Source organism: Trichosurus vulpecula, chromosome 1, assembly GCF_011100635.1.
Source record: "Trichosurus vulpecula isolate mTriVul1 chromosome 1, mTriVul1.pri, whole genome shotgun sequence".
Taxonomy (NCBI): Eukaryota; Metazoa; Chordata; class Mammalia; order Diprotodontia; family Phalangeridae; genus Trichosurus; species Trichosurus vulpecula.
Window position 1 is genome coordinate 156,590,334 of NC_050573.1, and position 20,651 is coordinate 156,610,984.

The following is a 20,651-nucleotide window of genomic DNA, read 5'->3' on the forward strand; positions in this document are numbered from 1 at the left end:
TTCAAAGTAGAAACAGAGTAAACTTAGAGAAGGTTCAAGTGGCTGTGGAGACCAGGAAGGCCTCCTGCAGAAGATAGTGTTTTGAGTTGGGTCTTAAAAAAGAAGCCAGTGGTGTCAAGAGGCAGAGATGAGGAGTTAGAACATTCCAGGCAAGACAGGATAGCAGAGCAAAGTAGAGCCTGAGCACATAGGCTGATACCAATGTATTGTAAAGAGTATGCAAGGAGTAAAATGTGAGAAGACTAGAAATAGAAGTGTCCAGCTTGTGAAAAGCAATTAAATGCCAAATAGAGGACTTTTATTATTTGATCTTGGAAGTAATAGGGAGCCACTGGAGTTCGTTGAGCAGGTGGCGCAACATGGTTAGATCCATGCTTTATAAAGGTCATTTTTGGCAGCTGTGTAGAAAATTGATTGGATTCAAGGGAGACTGAAGGATGAGGGACCAGTTAGAAGACCTGTTAAATTTAAGAAGTGCTATGGAGGGTAGAGCTAGGAACAGTGCATCAAAGCAGCAGAGAAAAATGAGAGGATTATGTCTCATGCCTGGAAAAGCTGACCGATAATTAGTGCTTGTATCCAAAGGACAACTGACATATCATTGTCTTTACGTGGGGACTGAGTGACCCTATGTGGAAGAGTGGATTCTTCTTCAGATCCACATTGGATAATATAGGTCTGAGTTGTCTTCCAACTTTAAAATTCTGTGAAAATATTGAAATTTTATCTTTATGGACTGTTTGTTATTTTGAAAAAAAATCCTTTAACCAGGATAATGTCTGTAGACAATTTTTCACCTACATTAAAGAATTTTTAGGACAAGTTTTGGGTGATTTCTTATTAAGAACCACTATGCTGGAGTGGACCTGATACAAAGGAATCATTGATTTAGCTGTCAGGAAACCTTAACTCTACCCACTATACACTTTTGCCTCAGTTTCCCCTATCTGAAACAAAATTATAAACCAGGAGCAGTTCACCTAATTATTCTTCATTCTACCGCTTAGCTACGACTTTGATATACTTTTGGGTTTTTTTTTTTTTGCCTTAAGATAATATAACTCTTATAATTCTGGTTAAAGCTAGTATGTGAGATCATCATGAATAACCCATGTCTTGGCTATCATTTTTGTAGAACTTGAAATTTTAATTTAGTAATAGCTCAGTTACCTCCAAGTGATAGAATTTCTCTAGAATTTGTTAGACCTTTGGATATATTGCTTCATCTGAATCTCTCTCTTTCTCTCTCCCTCTCTCTCTCCCTCCCACCTTCTCCTTCTCTTCTTCCCCCCACCCCCAGAGATCTGTTTGGTACAGAAAACAACCAAGATGTCAGACTTTTATTCCCAAGATATTACTTAAATATTAGGATATTTCTGATGATGAAAACATTTATGCACATATCAAAGGCACTAGTAAACAGAAGGTGACAAATCCAATTCAGTACATCCACTCTTATTGTTATGTGTTAATGAACTACCAAGATGCTATGTTAGGTGCTAGAATAATAAAAAAAAAAACAGGATGGAAAACAGTCCCTGTCCTGAAAGAGAATACATGCTACTGAGGGAAAAGGGCATGTAAGTAGGCAGATAAGCTGGAAGGAGAGACCACTAAGAACTAGGAGGTTTCAGAAAGGCTTCCTGTAGCCTTTGAGTTGATCCTTGAAGGAAAGCTAAACCTCATTTTATTATGTTTGAATGTTTTAGAGAATATTCTTTGTGATATCTTATTCCCATGCCTTTGCACTGGCCATCTCCCATGCCTGTAAGGAACTCCCTCTTTATTTCTACCTTATAACATCCCTTTCTTCCTATGAGGCTCAGCTCTAGCATTATTTTCTGTATGCCTATCCTGACTCCCCGCAACTAGCAGTACCTTCCTTCCTTCTCTAACTACCTTGTATTTCTTTGTATCTGTTCTCTTTATATTTATGCTTTCTCTCTCTCTCTCTCTCTCTCTCTCTCTCTCTCTCTGTGTATATATATATATATATATATATATATATATATATACATACATACACACACACATATATATGTATATGTATATATATGTGTATATATATGCACATAGATAGATATTGTATATATTAGAGTGTAAGCTATTTGAGAGTATGAATTGTTTCATTCTTTGTATTTGTATCCCCAGTACATAAAACAGTGTCTGGCACATAGGTACTTAACAAAATATTTTTTTGTAAAAATAGAGTTGTATTTTAAATATGGCATGAGTACTTCATATATCCATTCCTATCATGGCTTGTCATTAGCTCCCCTGGGACAGTGCTATGATCTTGAATAACTTGAAAATCTTGTCCTACTTAGGCCTTTTTTTCTTTATTCCAGTTGCCATCATGGATTTATATGTAGTTTGGAGTGCTGATTATTGGGAATAGAAGATGTAGCTGATAGATACATCAGGTTATGTTTTCACACAGTCTTAGGCACAAGTGTTCATGCCTGGCATCTTGAAAACTTAGGCTTAAAAGAGAAGGTGGTTTTCTTTAGCTCAGCCAGCTCAGACATTGTCTGCAGTGGGATGCAGTTGGTCAGTCCCAGATGGAACAGCCTGGCCCATCTTTTTCTTCTTTCTGAAATGCTTTTGCAGGCCAACCTCCCCCTTCTACAACGGGAGCTCCTGCACTGCGCAAGACTGGCCAAACAGAACCCTGCCCAGTACCTCGCTCAACATGAACAGCTGCTTCTGGATGCCAACACCACCTCACCAGTTGATTCCTCAGAGCTGCTTCTCGATGTGAACGAAAACGGGAAGAGGCGAACTCCAGACAGGTGAGAGGAGCTGAGAGAAATCCACCCAAGGGGATGGCCTTTTCATGTTCCTGAAGGAGTCAGATGTAGCCAGTGATGCTACTGTCTGTCATAGGATCATAGCATCATAGATACAGAGCTAGAAGGGTTTTGGCAAGGCCAGCTGATTCTGAGGGTCAGGTTGCCTTGGACTCCTGATACTTGGAGTTTGGACAAGCTCTTTGTAATTAAAGTTAAAAATACACATGAATCTTGCTGTGTTATTCCCTAACATTGTAGGGAGTGGGTTACCCTTAATCTGGAGGGGGGTGTAGAGAAGGTATGCAGACTTAGTGGAAACTTGAGTTTGAATCCCAGTTAAGATGCTTATGAGCTCTGTGACCATGGGCAAGAGCCTTTAACCCATCCGCATCTCATTTTCTTCCTATGTCAAACTAGGAGAATAATATCTGTTTTACCTTCCTAATAAAATTATAGTAAGGATCAGGTGAGCAAAACCATGTAAAATGCTTTGTAAACTAAAAAGTGCTTTTAAAATTTCACCTATTATGGCTAAATTGTCATTTTCTGCAGCATTCCATCCTACCCACTTTTCCAATCCTTTTCCTTTTAACTGTTCTGAGTTTTCTGTTTTTATGCGTTTCTTTGTTCTTTAGTGTACTTCTAAGTCTATTTTTGACCCCTTTTCCTCGTTTTTTTCCCCCAGAATGTCCCTTGCAGTAGCAAAAACATACTGACTTTTAACTTGTAGTCTCCGTGTTAGAAGGAAGATAGTGGGTACCTTTCTTTGACCCAAGACATTGATTCTCCTTCTTACTTGTCTTTACTGAATGGAAATAAAGATGGATTAGGAGGCACTTACAGAGTATGGCGTTATTACTGATGCTTTTTCCCCCAAATCATTCAACATTTACTGCACAAATCACTGTGTCTGACCTGAAACATACATATTATTGTTCTGCTAATCTAGGCTTCTGCCAAACTGGCCTATTTACTTTTTCCTGTACGTGTCCTTTGTCTTGCCACCTCATTGCCTTCCATCATCTCCTTTTCTTCATTTATACCTATTGAGATCCTGGCCATCCTTGAAAACCAAAATCAAATGCCACATTTTCCTTGAAGTCATCTTGATTTCTCTCACTGCCCTACTTTATCTAGGTTGTAATTTTCCATTTTAAAACCTTTGTACCTGGGGACAGCTAAGTGGCATAGTGAGTAGAGCACCATCCCTGGAGTCAGGAGGACCTGTGTTCAAATGCCATCTCAGACACTTGACACACTTAGCTGTGTGACCTTAGGCAAGTCACTTAACCCCAATTGCCCTGCCTTCCCCCCTCCAAAAAACAATAGCAAAAAAAAACCCAAACTTTGTACCTGGCTCTTTTATGATATTTCATCTTCTGCTATTCATGCATATATTTTTTATTCTATCCATTAGAATGAAAACTTCTTGAGGAATGTGTTTTATTCATTTATGCATATTAGCATAAAGGGAATACAGTTGGTGAGAAAACTCTTGAAAGGCATGGAAGCTATTAAGCTTACCAGCTGCTTGACCACATAGAGATCTATTAAAATTAACAGCTTTGTTACTCATTTTTATCATACAATTCTTATCAGTTCAATCTTGGAAATTTTGGTGCTATTTTCAAAATTATTACAGGTCTTTTCTGTTTGAGATTGACTTCTTGCTTCACTCATTTCTAAATAGTTTTCTTTTTCTTTGTATCCCCATCATGTAACCTAATGGATGGCGCATAATAAGTAATTGATAAAGGCTTTTTTAATTGACTGATTAAATATCAGACCACTTCTGACATATTCTGAACCTGACATTCTGAACCATCTTCAATTTCCTATCACTGATAATTTCTTATTCCTACAAATATTTTCTTTGTCACATTTGAGTATTCGGTGAACCTAGTCCCCTTTACCACTTTGATCACAACAGTTCTCTATTCAAAAACATTTAGTAACTTCTCGTTTATCCAGTAACATATCAGTCTTGAGGCTGGCATTCAAGATTCCATTGTCTAAGTCAAACCTACCATTTTGGCCATTTTTCTTAAACTATTTCCTATTTTTGTGTTTCATCCAAACTAGATTCAAGTCTTTTTTTCCTGTTTTCTCTCATATCCATGCATGTGCTTTGAGAACATTTTCCCATGTCTGAAATGTACTAACTCTTCATAATCTTTACATAGTGAAGACTCTCTTTCCTTTTCCTTTAAGACCCTACTTAGACACTACCTTCTTGAAGAAGACTTTTTTCCCCCATCACATTTGAGGAATGCTTCCTCAGAATTCTTCTCTTGCTTTGCCTGGACTTTTCCTTTGTATTCATCACAGCTCTTTGTATGCTAATTATTTGTATTTACCCCATATTAGGTAGCTTAGTAGTGTAGTGCCTAGAGTGCTAGACTTTGAATCAGAAAATCCTGGGTTCAAATCCTGTCTCTGACATTTATTGGCTATGTGATGCTTGGCAGTAATTATGCTTTCAAATACTTGCTTTTCTCATCTGTAAAGCTAGTGGGAGGAGGAGGCATTGTATTAGATGACCTCTAAAGTCCCTTACAACTCTGAATTATTCATTCCTTATTAAATTTTTCACCATTAGAAGCTCTTTGTAAACAGTATATAGATCTTTATATCTTTAGAATCTAGCAGTGTACGTTGTAGATGCTTAATAAATTGTTTAATGGAATGGAAAATCCTTAGTGCTAGTAACTAAGGGCAATATTTTCATGATATCCAAGTGAGGAAGCTAAACTATCTTAAGGATAGATTATCCCCAAATGTTACATTGATCTAAAAACCTAGCAATTTACATCCAGATAGTGGATTGAGGATGGCCACCATGGAATTTCAGAGTTAAAATGAGACCTTAGAAACCATCTAGTCCAACTTGAACATGAATCAAAATCCTCCCTATAACACATCCAAGAAGTGTCTTTCTGTTCTTTTTTTGAAGACCTCTAATGAGGGTGACCAAACTTCCTTCTGAAACAGCACATTCTACTTTTTGGTAGCTCTAGTTGTTAGAGGATATCTTTTCCTTATGTCATCTCAAAATCTCTTTAATTTTGAACAATTACTACAATTGGGCCCTTTAGCCCCAGTCAGAAAAAAAAATTTAAGTCCCTTTTTCATATGACTTTCCAGATACTTGATGCTGACAGCTATCATGACCTTTCTGAGTCTTCTTTTCTCCAGGCTAAACATGTCCAGCTCCTGCTTTTGGTCATCTGGTACATAATCTTTAGGACATTCAGCACTCTTCTCTGATTCCAAATATGGTCTATTTAGGAAGAATCCAGCAGGACTATCATCAGACTAGTTTTGGATTCAATGCCTTGCTTAAAGCTACTGGTGATCATATTAGGGTTTTGTTTTTTGGGGGGGGCATCTACTTCTTGCTGTTGGTTGATTGGATTCCTAACCCCCCAGACTTTTTTTCAAATGAACTCCTTTGGAGGCATATCTCTCCTATCTCATATTTGTGAAAACCATTTTGGGGCTAACTGTGTTTAAGGTTTTTTTACATTTGTCTGAATTAGATCTCGTCTTACTAGATTTGACTTAGTGTTCTAGTCTTTCAAGATCTCCTTGTATCCCAAGAATTTTCCCATGTGTTACCTCTCCTTTCTAGTTTTGTGGCTTCTACCACTTCAGTAAGTATGCCATCTGTGGCATTATTCAAGTCATTGATAAAAGTGTTGAACAGCCAGAGCCAAGCACAGATCCTTGTGGCTTTCTCCTGGGGACTTCCAAGTTGATATCAAATATTTAATGACTACTCTTTCAGTATGGTCATTCAACTAGTTCAGGAGCCACCTATCAATTCTGTCATCTAGCTCACATCCATTCTATTGGCATAGGTATTCCACTGTTGTACTGGAAAAGAGGATAAAATGTTTGACACTTGAGAGGTATAGATCATGACAGGATGACGCTATCAGGTCATCAAAATAAGTATGAGTATTCTGTAAGCAGAGGTTATTTCAGAGCAGACAACCTAAGAGCATCATAGTTTGGGATTCTCTTACTTCAATGATCATAAACAACATTTTCTGTTGATACATAATTTGGATTTCGGCTTTCTTCATAACAAAATTTGCATCGAGAACTCTATGTAAAAGCTAGCCAAAACACTACAGAAGTGGGAAAATGTACCTTCAATTTTACAGAACTAATTAGCTCTCCCCAGAATTGTATTTTAATGAAAAATGATAGCCATGGATACCAGTATTTATGCATACAAAATTCTCTTATATTTGGGGGAACCTGACATCTCTTTTTTTCCTCAGCGTGAGTGGTCACTGAAGTTAAGGTTTACACAGTGATCCATGGGCTGAACTTAGAGTCTTATAATTCTGAAATATGTATTATGAAGGCAAGATGCTAAATGATTCTCTCTCTTCCATCCCCTCAGAGTTAGAAGGAGGGGTGATGAGAATGTGTTGTGTAAATACATTTGTATCTTATGGGAATTTGAGCAGATCCAAGAAAATATGGTCCTCGACAGCATTTTTTTTTGCATACATTTTCTGCATCTTGTTTGCATTTGCATTTTCCCTTTTGCTAGTTATTTATCTGTACATCCAAATCTACAGTATGCAATTTTATAGAGTATAGAAGTGTCTGACAGCGAAGCTTTTTTTGTTGTTGTTTTGTTTTTTGGATTTTTTTTTTTTTGGTTTTTGTTTTGTTTTACTGAATGTTTTGTTGGTGCATATGGTCTGACATGGATGAGCAGCCACGGTGAGATTTTGGAGTCTATTAAACTGGCTCATTAAAAAGATCAATCTGTTTCTGCAATAACACTGGGAGCCGTCAGTCACTGACAGAGGGAAGAAACTGACACCTGAGGAGGAGAAAACACATTTGGGTAATTTGTTCCTGACATGTCACGGACAAAAGCGCTCCCTTTATTTTTGTTTACAACTTTGGCGGCTTCAATCCTGAGACCGCTGATTTAATCTATTAGTCATTCTTCAGCTTTTGGGAAGGAAGTTTTGGCAAATTGAATCCACTTCTGTTTTTCTACTTGCCTTAAATAGGAGAGTGACTGGTTATGTTTTATTTAACAACTATTGTTATTTACGGAGAAGTGAGTCCTCTAGGGCCATTGATGAAAATGGTTTTCTCAGTGTGAAAAAGTGAGATTTGATCTATTTCTATTTTTATTTCACTCTGGAGAGGGGCTCCCTGAGCAGCTGTGTTGTTTGTTGTACAGTTCTAGAATACTGTGTGCCCCAAACTGGGAAAAAAAAGCATTTAAAATTTTCACTCCCATGAACATTTATGGAGGGCTTACTTTGTGCCAGATTGTGCTAGGTGTTGTAGGAATACATAGACAGGAATGAAATTACCTCCCTTTTTTCTCAGCATAAAAATTAGTCTGGCCCTTTAGTCTAAAATACTGGGAGGAAAAAAACTAACTAAGACATAAAATGTAATTTCCGTGTTTTCTAAACAGATGAAAGGTAGATTATTTGGGTTCCTTTGCCATTCTGTCATTGGAATCTCTTTTTGCCCTTCGAGTCTGGAGAACATAAGCATGTACCTTTTTTTAAATGAAGTGAAAAGTTCACAAGAGGTAAGGGTGAGAGGTTAAGAACACTCTTTTAAAACTACTCACCGAGATGACTCATGAAATGCATCATTTCACTTCCATAAAGATTGGGAAGTTGGGTGGAAGAACAAGTATACCATGTCAAGTTTCTACAAGGCCTTAGAGTATTGAAAAGTTTTGAGAGTTTCCTTCTCTCCTCTCTTCCCCCACCCTCCCTTTTCTAGCAAGGTGTCAGAGGAGGAGTGCTAGCCCTATGGCAGTAGTTGAAAACAAAGATCTTTTTACATCCTCATCATTATCAATACCTTATTGTTTACTCATGACTTCTTTGTTTTACTTCCTGTTCAGGAAATTGTCCTGAATGCCCAATGTCTTTGGAGAGAGGCATTTTTCTTTTATTGTACTTGAAATTACTTGAAATAAGCAAAAATTCCTCCATTAAATATAATTTCTTCCCATAAATGCGCATTTTAAAATGCAACATTTCCTTTTATTTTCTCTATTAAACATCAGTTTTAAAAATAAATGCACATCTTAAGGTACAGTCTTTCCTTCCAACACTTGAATACATTAATTTTATTACATGGACTGCGAAGTTGGGATAATTTCATTAATCTTCTGTAAAAACTAAAGATGGTTCTGTGGTAATACACCTTTGGATTCCTAGGAACATATCTTAGAGGGAATCTCAAGGAATTTATTTTTAGTGTCTTGCTTTAAACACAAGGCTCAGAGAGGTAAAAGTTGATAAATTCTCTAGAGATGTGGCTATTGTCGCAGCCAGATCTGATTCTCTTATCTAATGGAAATTTAGATAAGCAACGTGTGACTAAATAGCAGAGAAAACACAATGAGACCAGTTCAAAGGAGAATTTTTAAAGACTTACCCTTATTTTGGGGGAAAAGTTATATAATGCAAAATATAATAGCTTTATTATATGTTGTCTTATTACACAGTCATCCATATTAACAGAATACCTGCCCACTACCACAACTATGACTAGTGCTATATTGAAGAACTACGTAAAGCTCTTTAGGAGTAGAGAACCCACTGGGGATTGCCAAATTTCTTGAATTAAGGAATAAGTTTGAAAGTGGAGGGAGGGAGGGAGGGAGGGAGGGAGACCACAAAGAATTTGGCTGTTTGGACTCAAATGTTACTTGAATTAGTGGGATTTAGTATTCATAACAGTACCTCTTAAAGTGGATTTTTTTTTCATTTTTGCCAATTAATGATTTCTTTATACTGTAGTTCAGAAGAAGGTTTTTTAGCCAAGCTTTAGGTAAGAATTATGGGATCTATTGACTGTCAACACATTATTACTAAAGCTGTGGTATCTGCTTAAGCTTTAAGTGTTCTAAAATGGACCTGCTGAAATATGGGTTGATTCATGTAGTTTCACATGCTTAAATTTTTTTACCTTGTAATTTTAGAAAAAAAGAATGGGTACTTTATAGAAAACAATTTTTTTAAAGGTCCTCATCTACTCTTGATTTAATTTAATTTAAAGACCTTCATCTAGCCCTGATCTGTCTTTCAAAGGGGCAGGATCGTACAATGGAAGACAGGCTAGAATTGAAGGCAAAGGATTTGGGTTCCAGTCCCAGGTCTGTGACTGCCTTTCTGACAGTAACCAAATTACTTGACCTTTCTGGGTCTTAGTTTCTTCATTTGCAAATTTTAGAGTTTGTATTCTTTTTCTCCACATTGCTTCCTTACCTACATGCTCCATGCCTTAACAGTGCTGGAATACTCTCCTTCTTTTGGTTCTCTGACTCTGCAACTCTATGGACTCCATTCTTTTGTGTAGTCTAGCTCTTTTCAACCTTTTAAATGCCTTGAGGGAAAGAACAGTGATTGGGCCTATGATGTCATCGCTGTAGGGAACTCAACAATGATATAACTACCTCTGCCACTATAGGTGGGCACCTTCTCGCCAATGTACTATCTCCAAGAGTTCCCTAAAACAGAGCTGCCAAACACTCTCAACCAGATTAAAATGTAATGGAGAAATATTTCACTAAATAAAAATGCAATAAAATATAAGTAATGTTTATTTGTGGTTTTCTAAGTCAGTGTGCATCCTTCAGGGATCCTTAGGCATAGTTTAATGGATTTCTATTTGAGTTTGACTCCATTGGCCTAGGGCCCTGAAATATTAAATAATTTTCTCAGGGTCATTTAGCCAGCTTGTGTCAGACCCACACACTTTTGGTTCTGAATCCTCTGAAAGACAAGGCAATGCCTTATTCATTTGCGTGTGCTCCGTTGAATAAATATTTGTTGAAAGGAGGAATGAATAAAGTCACTTTTGACAGGAAGTTACCACTGTATCAAAATGTTGATTACCTGAAGGCCTCGGTGAAAAATTGTCCTGCATCTCATACTATTATTTCAACTTCCACATTCATATCTATCCATAGCATAGTTATATAGATAAATTGTGCCCATATTTGTCTATAGTATCTATCTAAACCCTGAAATTTTGTAGAAGACTTTTATTCAGGATCTCACTTTCCTGATAATTCCACGTAATGAAGAATTTTGATGGGTTATGTTTTTTTTTAATGCAGCGGCTAGGTGGCCCAGTGGATAGAGTGCTCAGCTTAGAGTCAGGAAAACTCGTCTTCCTGAGATAAAATTTGGCCTCAGATACTTAACTAGCTGTGTGACTCTGGGCAAGTCACTTAACTTGCTTTGCCTCTGTTTCCTAATCTATAAAATGAACTGGAGAAAGTGATGGCAAATCATTCCAATATCTCTGCCAAGAAAACCCCAAATGGGGTCATGAAGAGTTGGATATTATTGAAACAACTCAACAGAAACAGCAACAAATGTTTTTTAAATCGCAAGATATAATTGACTTTAATTCCTTTGGTCTGTTTTCATATAGTCTTTTTAACATAGATTGCATAAAAGAAAAAAAGGAAAGATTACAAATTGAAGGATAATGTGGTCATTAATAACAAATATAAGAGATGTAATTTATATATAAATAAAGAACAGTATGGTGTTGAGGAAAGAAGGCAGTCAGCCATTTTTGACATGTACTGACTGTGATCCTCGTAAAGTCACTTGATCTCTCTGTATCATAGGAAACTCTAAGCTGATAAGTTATAGCAAACAGTGCCTGTCTGTATCTGAAGAGTGAGGGTTCATGCTTAGGAATTCTTCTCACTGAGGAGTAATTACTTTGGAACTCCATTCCCCCACAACAGTGCATACATACAGACAGACATACAGATGTAAACAAATATTTATGAAGCACCTACTGTGCCAGGCAGTAGTCATACAAAGAATAAAAAGGAATAATGTCTGATATCAAGGAACTTCTCTCTTTTGTTCTCCATATTTGTGTATATACACATATGCCTATGCATTTACAGATATACATTTAGTGTTTTCAGTAGCTTTATTATATATGTAGTTTAAAAATGTATTTGCAGTTTAGCTGTATTGCCATTAAATTTCATAACATTACATTTCACTGGCAGCTGATTGAGATCTTGTTGAATGTTAATTCTGTCATCCATTCTCTTAGCTAACAGAATTCTTGCCATCTGCAAATTTGCTCAGGGTAACATTTTGATCTTCCTCTAAGTCAGGGCTGTCCTGTGGCCCCGCCTACAAGCATAGAAATTTACATAAATGCCTCAGTAAATGAAGCTGAGCTACCCAGAGCTCTCACTAAAATGGCAAATCAAAATATATTGTCTGTTGTTTCAATAAAAACCCAAGGTTTAGGTTGGACAGCCCTGCTCTAAGTTATTAAACAAACAAGCGGAAAAAAAAAACCAACTTTGAATAAAATAGGACTCTTCACAAATCCCAACAATATACCACCTCCCATTAGGTTAACATATGATCTGTTATTTAGTACTTCTGGGGTGTAGTCATTCAGCCAGTTCTGCAGATATACTATTATGGGTTAAGAACTGTACCATATTGTTATCCTACACAGATTTCATCCATTCATATAACTTGAAAGATGTAATATAATTTGAAAAGGAAATGAAGTTAGGTATGGCAAGTTTTATTATTCCTCTTTTAGAGATGAGGGAACTGAGGCACAGAGATATTAATTGACTTGCTTAGGATCAAACACCTAATAAGTCTCAAATGTTCCATAGCTTGAATTCTAGTTTTCGAGTCTGGTATTCTTTGCCCTCTGCCACACTGCTGGGCATAATGACTGATTGTCTCTTTAATGATTCATCCATGTTAATAATCCATTCTAACCTTTGGTCAGGGATTATGGCAAGCCTTCTAAGTTTCAGAATCATCCTTATGTCACCTTTTCGGAAGTTGGTACAGATTTTTCTTGGCTCTAGGACTTTAGCCCCTTTAATAACAAAAATATCCCTTCTTATAATAACTGTTTATCTAGTTTATTAAGGTTTATAGAGCACTTTGTAAGTACTGTATCATTTTAACCTTACCAGCAATCAAAAATCATATCGCCATATTCTTGCATGACCCTGGATTATAACTTGTTTGGGTCAGGTGCGTTAAATCCTTTTAGGGAATATCTCATTTATCCTGAGTTTCAGTGCCTTCTTAAACATTTCTGTGATATTTGTTGCAGACAAGAGAAAGGATTATTTTGTGTTCTAGTTCATCGACTTGGTTACTCACATTATAGTATGTTAGGTCTTTGGAGAATTGGAAAAGACCAATTCAGAGTTAGTGCCAACATAACTGCAGAGAGTAGACTGTCAAAGGCAACCTTCATACAAAGATTAGATGACTGTTTGTTGGATATGTTGTAGAAAGAATTCCTATTCAGGTGTGAGTTGTATTTGTAAGTGGCCTCTGGGATTTCTTCCAACTCTGGGAATCTAGGAGAAATGGGGGGAAGCATGTCAATATGAAGGTGTCTTTGATTAAATAGAACAAAAAAGGAAGAAAAAAATCACTTTTTTTTTCCCCCATCAGTGGTTTGTACCAATGTGGAAGATGGCAAGAAGAAAGGACTATTTAAGAAATAAAGTTTTATGCAACATATTAAAAAACCAAGAAGTGCCAATAAGTCAGTTATCACATGTAGCTTTGAAGAACATTAGTCCTAAATCTTTGTTGGGATCTATGGTCTTTCTGAGAAGAGTGACTAAGATGAAAAAAAATGAGGTTGCTAGTATAGAATGAGAAAAAATTTCTACAAGTATAGTGCCTAGAAAATCCACTGGAAAAGGCAAATATTCTGAACATAAACCTTCAGCAGAAAATGAGCAATCTTGAGGTATAGAGTGGTTGTGCCTTGCCTAGGGTCATACAGCTAGAAAGTATCTAGGATAGGATTGGAACCAAGCTCTTCTAGAGTCCATGTACATTGTTCTTTCCACTGCATAAGACTTAGCTGTTGGTTTTATATCAATGTGGAGGGGGAGATAGGAAGATGAGAAGGATAATGACTCTTAGGTTATGAAATTGCATCACTGGGAACATGGTAGTGTTAGAGCAGGAAATATGGTAATTTAATTTTAGGTGTCATGTTGAAATGCTGGTAGAATATCCAAGTGTAGCAGCAAGCATTCTAGTGTATGCAGGACAGCCTGCTAGCACAGGTTCTTTAATCTGCTTTTCGAGGAAAGACTGCTCAAAAAGGGGTTAACAATCCTTCTTTTAATTACATTCACTAGTTCAGGGGAAGGGTCAACACCCTGAATGTCAGAGAAAATACAAGCAGAGAAATTAGCAAAAAGACCAACAGACAGGGCTCTGGCTGCCCGAGTCAGAGCAAGATTATTATACACTTTACATACACCACTGGATCGAGAAGGCCTGTGCATCTGAGCAGTCAGGGGGTCTGAATATATGACTCAAGAGTCTTGACCAGGGAATCATAAGGGCCTTCTCATGAGGGGGCTCCCAAAGCAAAGTACCAACGCAGAGTATATATACACTTCTCAGAGCTAGAAGGCATCACAACCCTCATGACTCAGTGCCTAATCAACTTAGTACCAATAGCTGTGAAAGTCTTCCTACAAACAAGCTTCCTCCTCTTTAGGCAAGTCCCTCCCCCAATGGATTCCATGTGAGGCCTATTAATGGGTGGGGAAGATGTTGTTATCCCATTAACATTATACCAAGTGGCAAGACCTAGTTGGCACCTTGAAATGTAAGAGTGGAGTTGAGTTGAAAGTACCTGTGAATTCTCCTGTGCGAAATTTGAGATTGCTGTTTTGGCCATGAGGCGCAGGAAGCAGTATGGCTGGATTTACAGAGAGTGGGACACAAAGCCAGGAAGAACTGGTTTCAAGCCTCACCTCTGACCCATGCTGGTTGTTGGATCCTGAGTAAAGTCATGGCCTTTCTGTGCTCGAAGTAACTAAAAGGTGCTGACCTACATTGGAAGACAGTTTTCTCATCCAGAAATTGATTATGCTAATGCAATAACAGGTCTAATTTCTATGCCTATTTTGGCTATTCATAGGTCTTTTTATTCTTTACTTTTTGGTTCTTAGGAGCATTCTCAGTATTTTACTGAGTCCCTGATCTCAGCAACGGATTCTTCCTTCACTGGTGCCAGTTGTAGCCTGTCCATGTGCCTTCTTATCTTGTGTGATTCAGGTTTATGTCCTTATGTCACCTTGCCATAGAGCACTTCCTGGTAACATTGCAGGATTTCCTCTGGTTGCTATGTCAAAATTCAGGCTATTTGTAGTTATGGTGTCTAGGGCTAGAAAGAAGATATTAGTGTATTCATCTAGGTCAACCTGGTCTTTTTATACAAATGAAGGATTCGAGTCCCACAGAATTTAAGTAGATCAGCCAAAGTCACAGAGTAGCAGTTTTAGGATTAGCACCCATGTCTTCTGGCTCCAATTCTAACGGCCTTCTCAATGAAGTTTGAATACACTATAATTGGCCCTTCAAGGGGGCTTATTTAAGTATAGGCCTGCTTCAGCCATGCCTTCATTGGAGCCATCAAGCCCAAGAAGATTCTTGGATAGACCAGTGTTTTGAGGAGAATGAGATTGAAGGAGGAAGGGAGAAGTTGATGGTCAGGATATAGGATCCTTCTCAGAGGCTTCCTCAAGCAGCAGCTCATTATATGATCCTTTTAAGCTCTCTCATCTTCCATCTATCTCAGCACTTTGATCTGATTCCAAGAGGTTTCAAAGGTCTATCAAGGACTTTTTTGCTCTTAGGTTTCTAGCAAACAAACACACAAAAAGCGCGTGGTATGTTCTGTACTAGTGTGGCAGTCTCTTCAGAATTGCATCTGTCCTCAGTGTTCCATGGTGGGACATTCCTTTGGGGAAATATGACCAGCTAACCAATGGAATCTCTTTACCTTCTGGGTGGGTCCATTAGCTCTGTTGTCTAGATATCACCAGAAGACATCCCCCACCTTCTAATCTTCTTATACCTTCCTCCCCACGAGGTACTCTGCAGTCTGGTGACACTGGCCTTCTTATTCGTGAAACAAAACCACACACTCCATTTCCCTATACCAAACATTTTGACTGGCAGTCCCCAGTCTCCACAATTCTCTCCCACCTTATCTCTGCCTGGCTTCTTTTAAGTTTCAGGTAAAATCTTATCTTCTATAAGAAACCATTCCTGACCCTTCCTTAATGCTATGTCTCCCCACTGTTGATTATCTCAGGTTTATCCTGTATATAGCTGTTTTTTTTTTTAATATTGTCTCCTCTATATAAGATTGTAGCTACTTGAGATCATGGGGTGCTTTTTACCGATTCTGCTTAGCACAGTGCCTGGCACATAGGCATTTAGCAAATGTTTGTTAACTAACCCATTGCTGACTTTGCTTGGTAACCAAGGAATTAGGGATTAAATATTAAAATTATCTTATTTATGTAGTACATTCGATTTTAAAGAAGATCTCAAAAAAGGTATGAATGGAGGCAATGTAGCAGTATGATAGAACTGTGGCATATAGTGAGCTGAGCTAGGGGATCAGCTAGGTTGTCTCAGCTTTGGTACTAACTAATAGTGTGACCTTGGACAGGTAGATTACTTTGTCTCTCTAGGTCACAGTTTTTTTCCTTGAAAAAGGAAGGTAGTTGGGGCTGGTGGGTTGTATAGATGACCTTTAAGGTTCATCTCATCTCTAAAATTCTGAATTTCTTGTTACTCTTGTTGTGGTATGAGGTATACAAATGCTTCTTATTCTCTTCTATGTATACTTAACATTTCCTTTATGTGAATTTCCCTTTGCATGAATGTCTGGCCCAAATTTGAATAAAAAATGATATAGGTATTGATGAGTTATTTGTCTGTTTTTCAGTAATGATTTGTCAAAGAGCAAATCTATCCAGTACTCAAGGACCAGAAACTTACCTTTTGATTTAAAGTGTCATCCTTCAGAGGGCAATATAGATTGTAAATCTTTTGTTATCCATCCAAATAAATGGAAGCTGTGAAGGTTAGCTTTAATGAGAAGTGAAATGGCCTCTCACATCTTTGGTTCCCTGATCATTTTGGCCTTTCCCTAGATTTCACCGATGAGCCATGCTTCTAAAATTCTGAACTTAGAAAGATTCTCAACAGCAAAACGACCTCCAAAAGAATGTGTCTAGGAGGACCCCAACAGGAGTGAGTGTCTGAACAGCACTGGTTGCAGAGTAAAGTATGAAACAAACTTTCTTTTTGTTTTTCCATCTTTAGAACCAAAGAAAATGGCTTCGACAGAGAGCCTTTGCACTCAGAGCATCCAAGCAAGCGGCCGTGCACTATTAGCCCAGGCCAGCGGTACAGTCCAAATAACGGCTTATCTTACCAGCCCAATGGCCTGCCTCACCCCACCCCACCGCCGCCTCAGCATTATCGTTTGGATGATATGGCCATTGCCCACCACTACAGGGACTCCTACCGACACCCCAACCACAGGGACCTCAGGGACAGGAACAGACCTATGGGTAAGAATGGATGTCCTGACATTTACAGGCATTTCTTTAAAAAGTAAACAAACAACAAACTGTTTTCCACTCTTCTCTCAATTACTTAATGAATTGAAAATTTTTTTTTCTTTTTTCATTGTCTCTCCTCAGAGACTTGTGTGCTATTCATATGCCCTTTAGAAACCACCATGCTTGTATCTTTCTTAAACTCTTAAATTCCTTTAGCACCTTTGAGTGTCAGCCAGTTGAGCATCTAATCCAAGGATTCTTGACTCTTTTTTTTTTTTTAATCATGGCATTCAGGTGAAGCCTCTGAACTCTTTCTCCAAATAATGTTTTAAAACAATTGAAGGAAATGCCATGTTTCATTTAGAGAGGAATGAAAATAAAGTTCTAATTTTTTTGCTACCCAAGTTTATGGACCATCTCCTGAATCTGTGATCCCCAGATTAAGAACCAGTGATATAATCTAATAAAAATTAATCTTTGATCTCTTCTGGGGTAGGGTGTTGTTTGGTTTCTTTTTGCACTATGGGGTCTTTACCCTTTAGATTTAAAAAGAAAAAAAATTTCCTTTGTTGTTTCTCTTAGTTTTTTTTATTACATAATTAAAAGAATTTTCAAAATTAGCACAAGTAGAAAATTCTTATTAGTGTCCCGAGTTCCATAAAGTTTCATATTCCTAAAACAGGGAATAGCATGTGATCCAGGTTGTGAATGGATAAATGATAATAATACGAATAATAGCTTTTATATAATAGTACTTGAAGTTTTGCAAAGTGGTTTGCTTATATTATCTCATTTGATTCTTCTAATAATCCTATAGGACAAGTTCTGTATTACCCCATTTTGCAGATGAGGAGATTTAGAGAGATGAGTGAATGCCCAGGGTCATGTAAGCTATAAAGGGCCAAGCCAGGATTTAAATCTGTTGTCTTCCTTATTCCTGCACCAGTACTCTATTGTACCACCTGGCTGCAAGATTTCACTTAACCAGAGATCTCGTGCCTTTGCGTATTTAGAAATGCCTGTGGTCTTTTGTAGTTCTGACTCAGAAATAAGGATATTTGGTGGGAGAAGTTTGCAGCATATTTATACATACTCCTATTGTCTTCATTCTTTATGCTGCTGAATATCAAAAGTGTTAGTAACCATCAGGAAAGGTGGTTACCAACATGCCCTCCAGCAGAATAATTGTCTGCTACAGAGTATGAGGGAAGATTATTAAGGTAAGTTTTAATGTGAAATGAGTACTTAGAAGATCCATGATTTCTGGATAGTCAACAAAATTGTTTTCAGATAAAAGAGTCAGGGTCAATGTTAGTATCTTACTTTCAGAGTTAAGGGGAAATACACACACACACACACACACACACACACACACACATACACACACACATATACATATATGTGCCTTCTCTCTCTTAAATGTTGAAACTATTTTCTGGGAATGTACTATGTTCTTTGGAGGAGGAAGACTTTTGGAGCATATGTTCAGAAGTGTTTTACCAAAACAAAATTTGTCAGTTTATATTTTTTATTAATAAAAATTCATTGTTTGACTGGTGTAGGTACTTCTTTATTCACTGGTAAAAATAAATTTTTGGTTTTTCAGGTGCTGTAGTAAATAATTTTACTACATTACTAATTGACGTGGCAGCCAAACTTGTAGAGAAATGCCTTTCAAAATTTCACTGTCTAATTACTGACACATTCTCTTGTTGAGTTTATACTTAAAGCCTTTTTAACTTGATTGAAATGGAAAGAAAAACTTATATTTTCCTGGAATTGAATCACCTTTGAGAATCTAGTCAGCTCCTTCCCATAGTCAATCATCAGATTGGGGTTTAGTGTATAATCAATGACTATAATAGTGAAATTAAGGGAAAGTAGTGTTTATTTCTTTAGGACAATGTCAACTTCCTGTCCTTCAATTTTATGAGAATGAAGTTTACTATAAACCAATTGCAAGGTCTTTCAGTCCTTCCCCTAACTTTTGTCCTTCCATTTCATGTACTAGAGATGACTTACTCTTCCAGGTCAAATAATTACTAGTTTTTTTGTTTTTTTTTTTTTTCTGGGGGCAGGAGATGAATAATGGGAGCTTAGTAGAGAGGCTTATGAAGTAGCAGGAAATGGAGGTGTTGTTGGAATCTAGAACATTGAATCTAGCACAGCATGAGAATTCAGTTAGCCAGTAGCTAAGCATTTGGTAGTCATAGTCGTAGTGGTATTGCTTAGGGCTACCGTTGTAGGCATGAGCTGAGAATGAAAGTAGAAGAAGTAGTTTTTTTTTTTTGTTTGTTTGTTTGTTTTTTACCAGATTAAGAGCTTCTAGGTAGCAACAGTAAAACCTAGTGGAGGGTAGACTTCCCTAGAATTAGCAGCAAAGGACAGTTGTCCTTTCCTTCTGTGCAAACTTCAGTCCAAAGTCAGGCATACGGTTTGGGGGTAAGGCCAGAGTTAACACGGATTTTCACCTACTTTAGTCCATACATTAAAGATTATCTAAGCCTAGACTTTTGCTTTCCCAAAAGCCAAGCCTTATAGTGTTTCTTCAGGTACCATGTCTATGTATCCTTCAGATAGGTGCACAGTACTTTGTTTATGACTCCTTTAGATAGCCACAGTAGCTTCTCAATTGGGATGTGTTGATACAAAAGCCAATCTGAGTATATCAGCATGGGGTTTCCTTTTCGTAGTTAGCTCATGCCATTTGTGGAAAGCTTGTTATCATGAGGCATTGTTGGAAATACTTAAATAGGAGAAGAGTTATTACAAATTCTAAGATAAACAGGAGTTACTCATCTTGTATAAGCTTCAAAGTCACAGAATATATGAGAGTTGGAAGGGACTGCAGTGGACATTTAGTCCAACTCATACCCCAGAGTAATCTCCGCTTGGACATACCCAAAAAGTGTTCATCCAGCCTTTGCTTGAAGACTTCAAAAATGAGAGAACTTCATCCCCTCTCAAGACACAACCCATTCCATAATTGTAAAGCTCTGATTGTTAGTAAACTGTTCCTGGAATGAAGTCAAAGTTTGCAATTGGCTACTTCTACCCATTGCTCCTGGTTTGACCAACTGGAGTCAGATAGAACAGTTAAAATGCCTTCTTCACATAGAAGACTCCTTAAATCTTTGAAAATTCCTCCCTGCCCCTTCCCTGGCCTAAGATGCTTTTCTCTTCTCTAGGCTAATTATGACCACGTACTTCATTCAATTTTCTTACCTACTTGTTCTTAATATCAACCTGCATTTACAAAGTATTGTGTGCCAACTACTGAGCATACAACTACAAAGACTGAGATGGCTCCTACTTATAAGGAACTACAACTATATGAATGAATGTGTGTGTGTATGTGTGTGTGTGTGTGTGTGTGTGTACACAGAATAAATAAAAAGAAAATAAATGCAAAACAGTTTAAAAGG

General features: G+C 37.5%; 1 protein-coding gene across 2 annotated transcripts in view; it reads left to right on the forward strand.

Moving 5' to 3' along the window:
- Window positions 1–20,651, forward strand: part of RUNX1T1 (RUNX1 partner transcriptional co-repressor 1) — a 183,032-nt gene that overhangs the window by 121,466 nt on the left and 40,915 nt on the right. For both annotated transcript variants that reach the window (XM_036768921.1, XM_036768928.1), the window contains 2 exons: window positions 2,611–2,792; window positions 16,985–17,235. In XM_036768921.1, coding sequence (XP_036624816.1) covers window positions 2,611–2,792; window positions 16,985–17,235 — 433 coding nt within the window. The remainder of the gene's footprint in view (window positions 1–2,610; window positions 2,793–16,984; window positions 17,236–20,651) is intronic.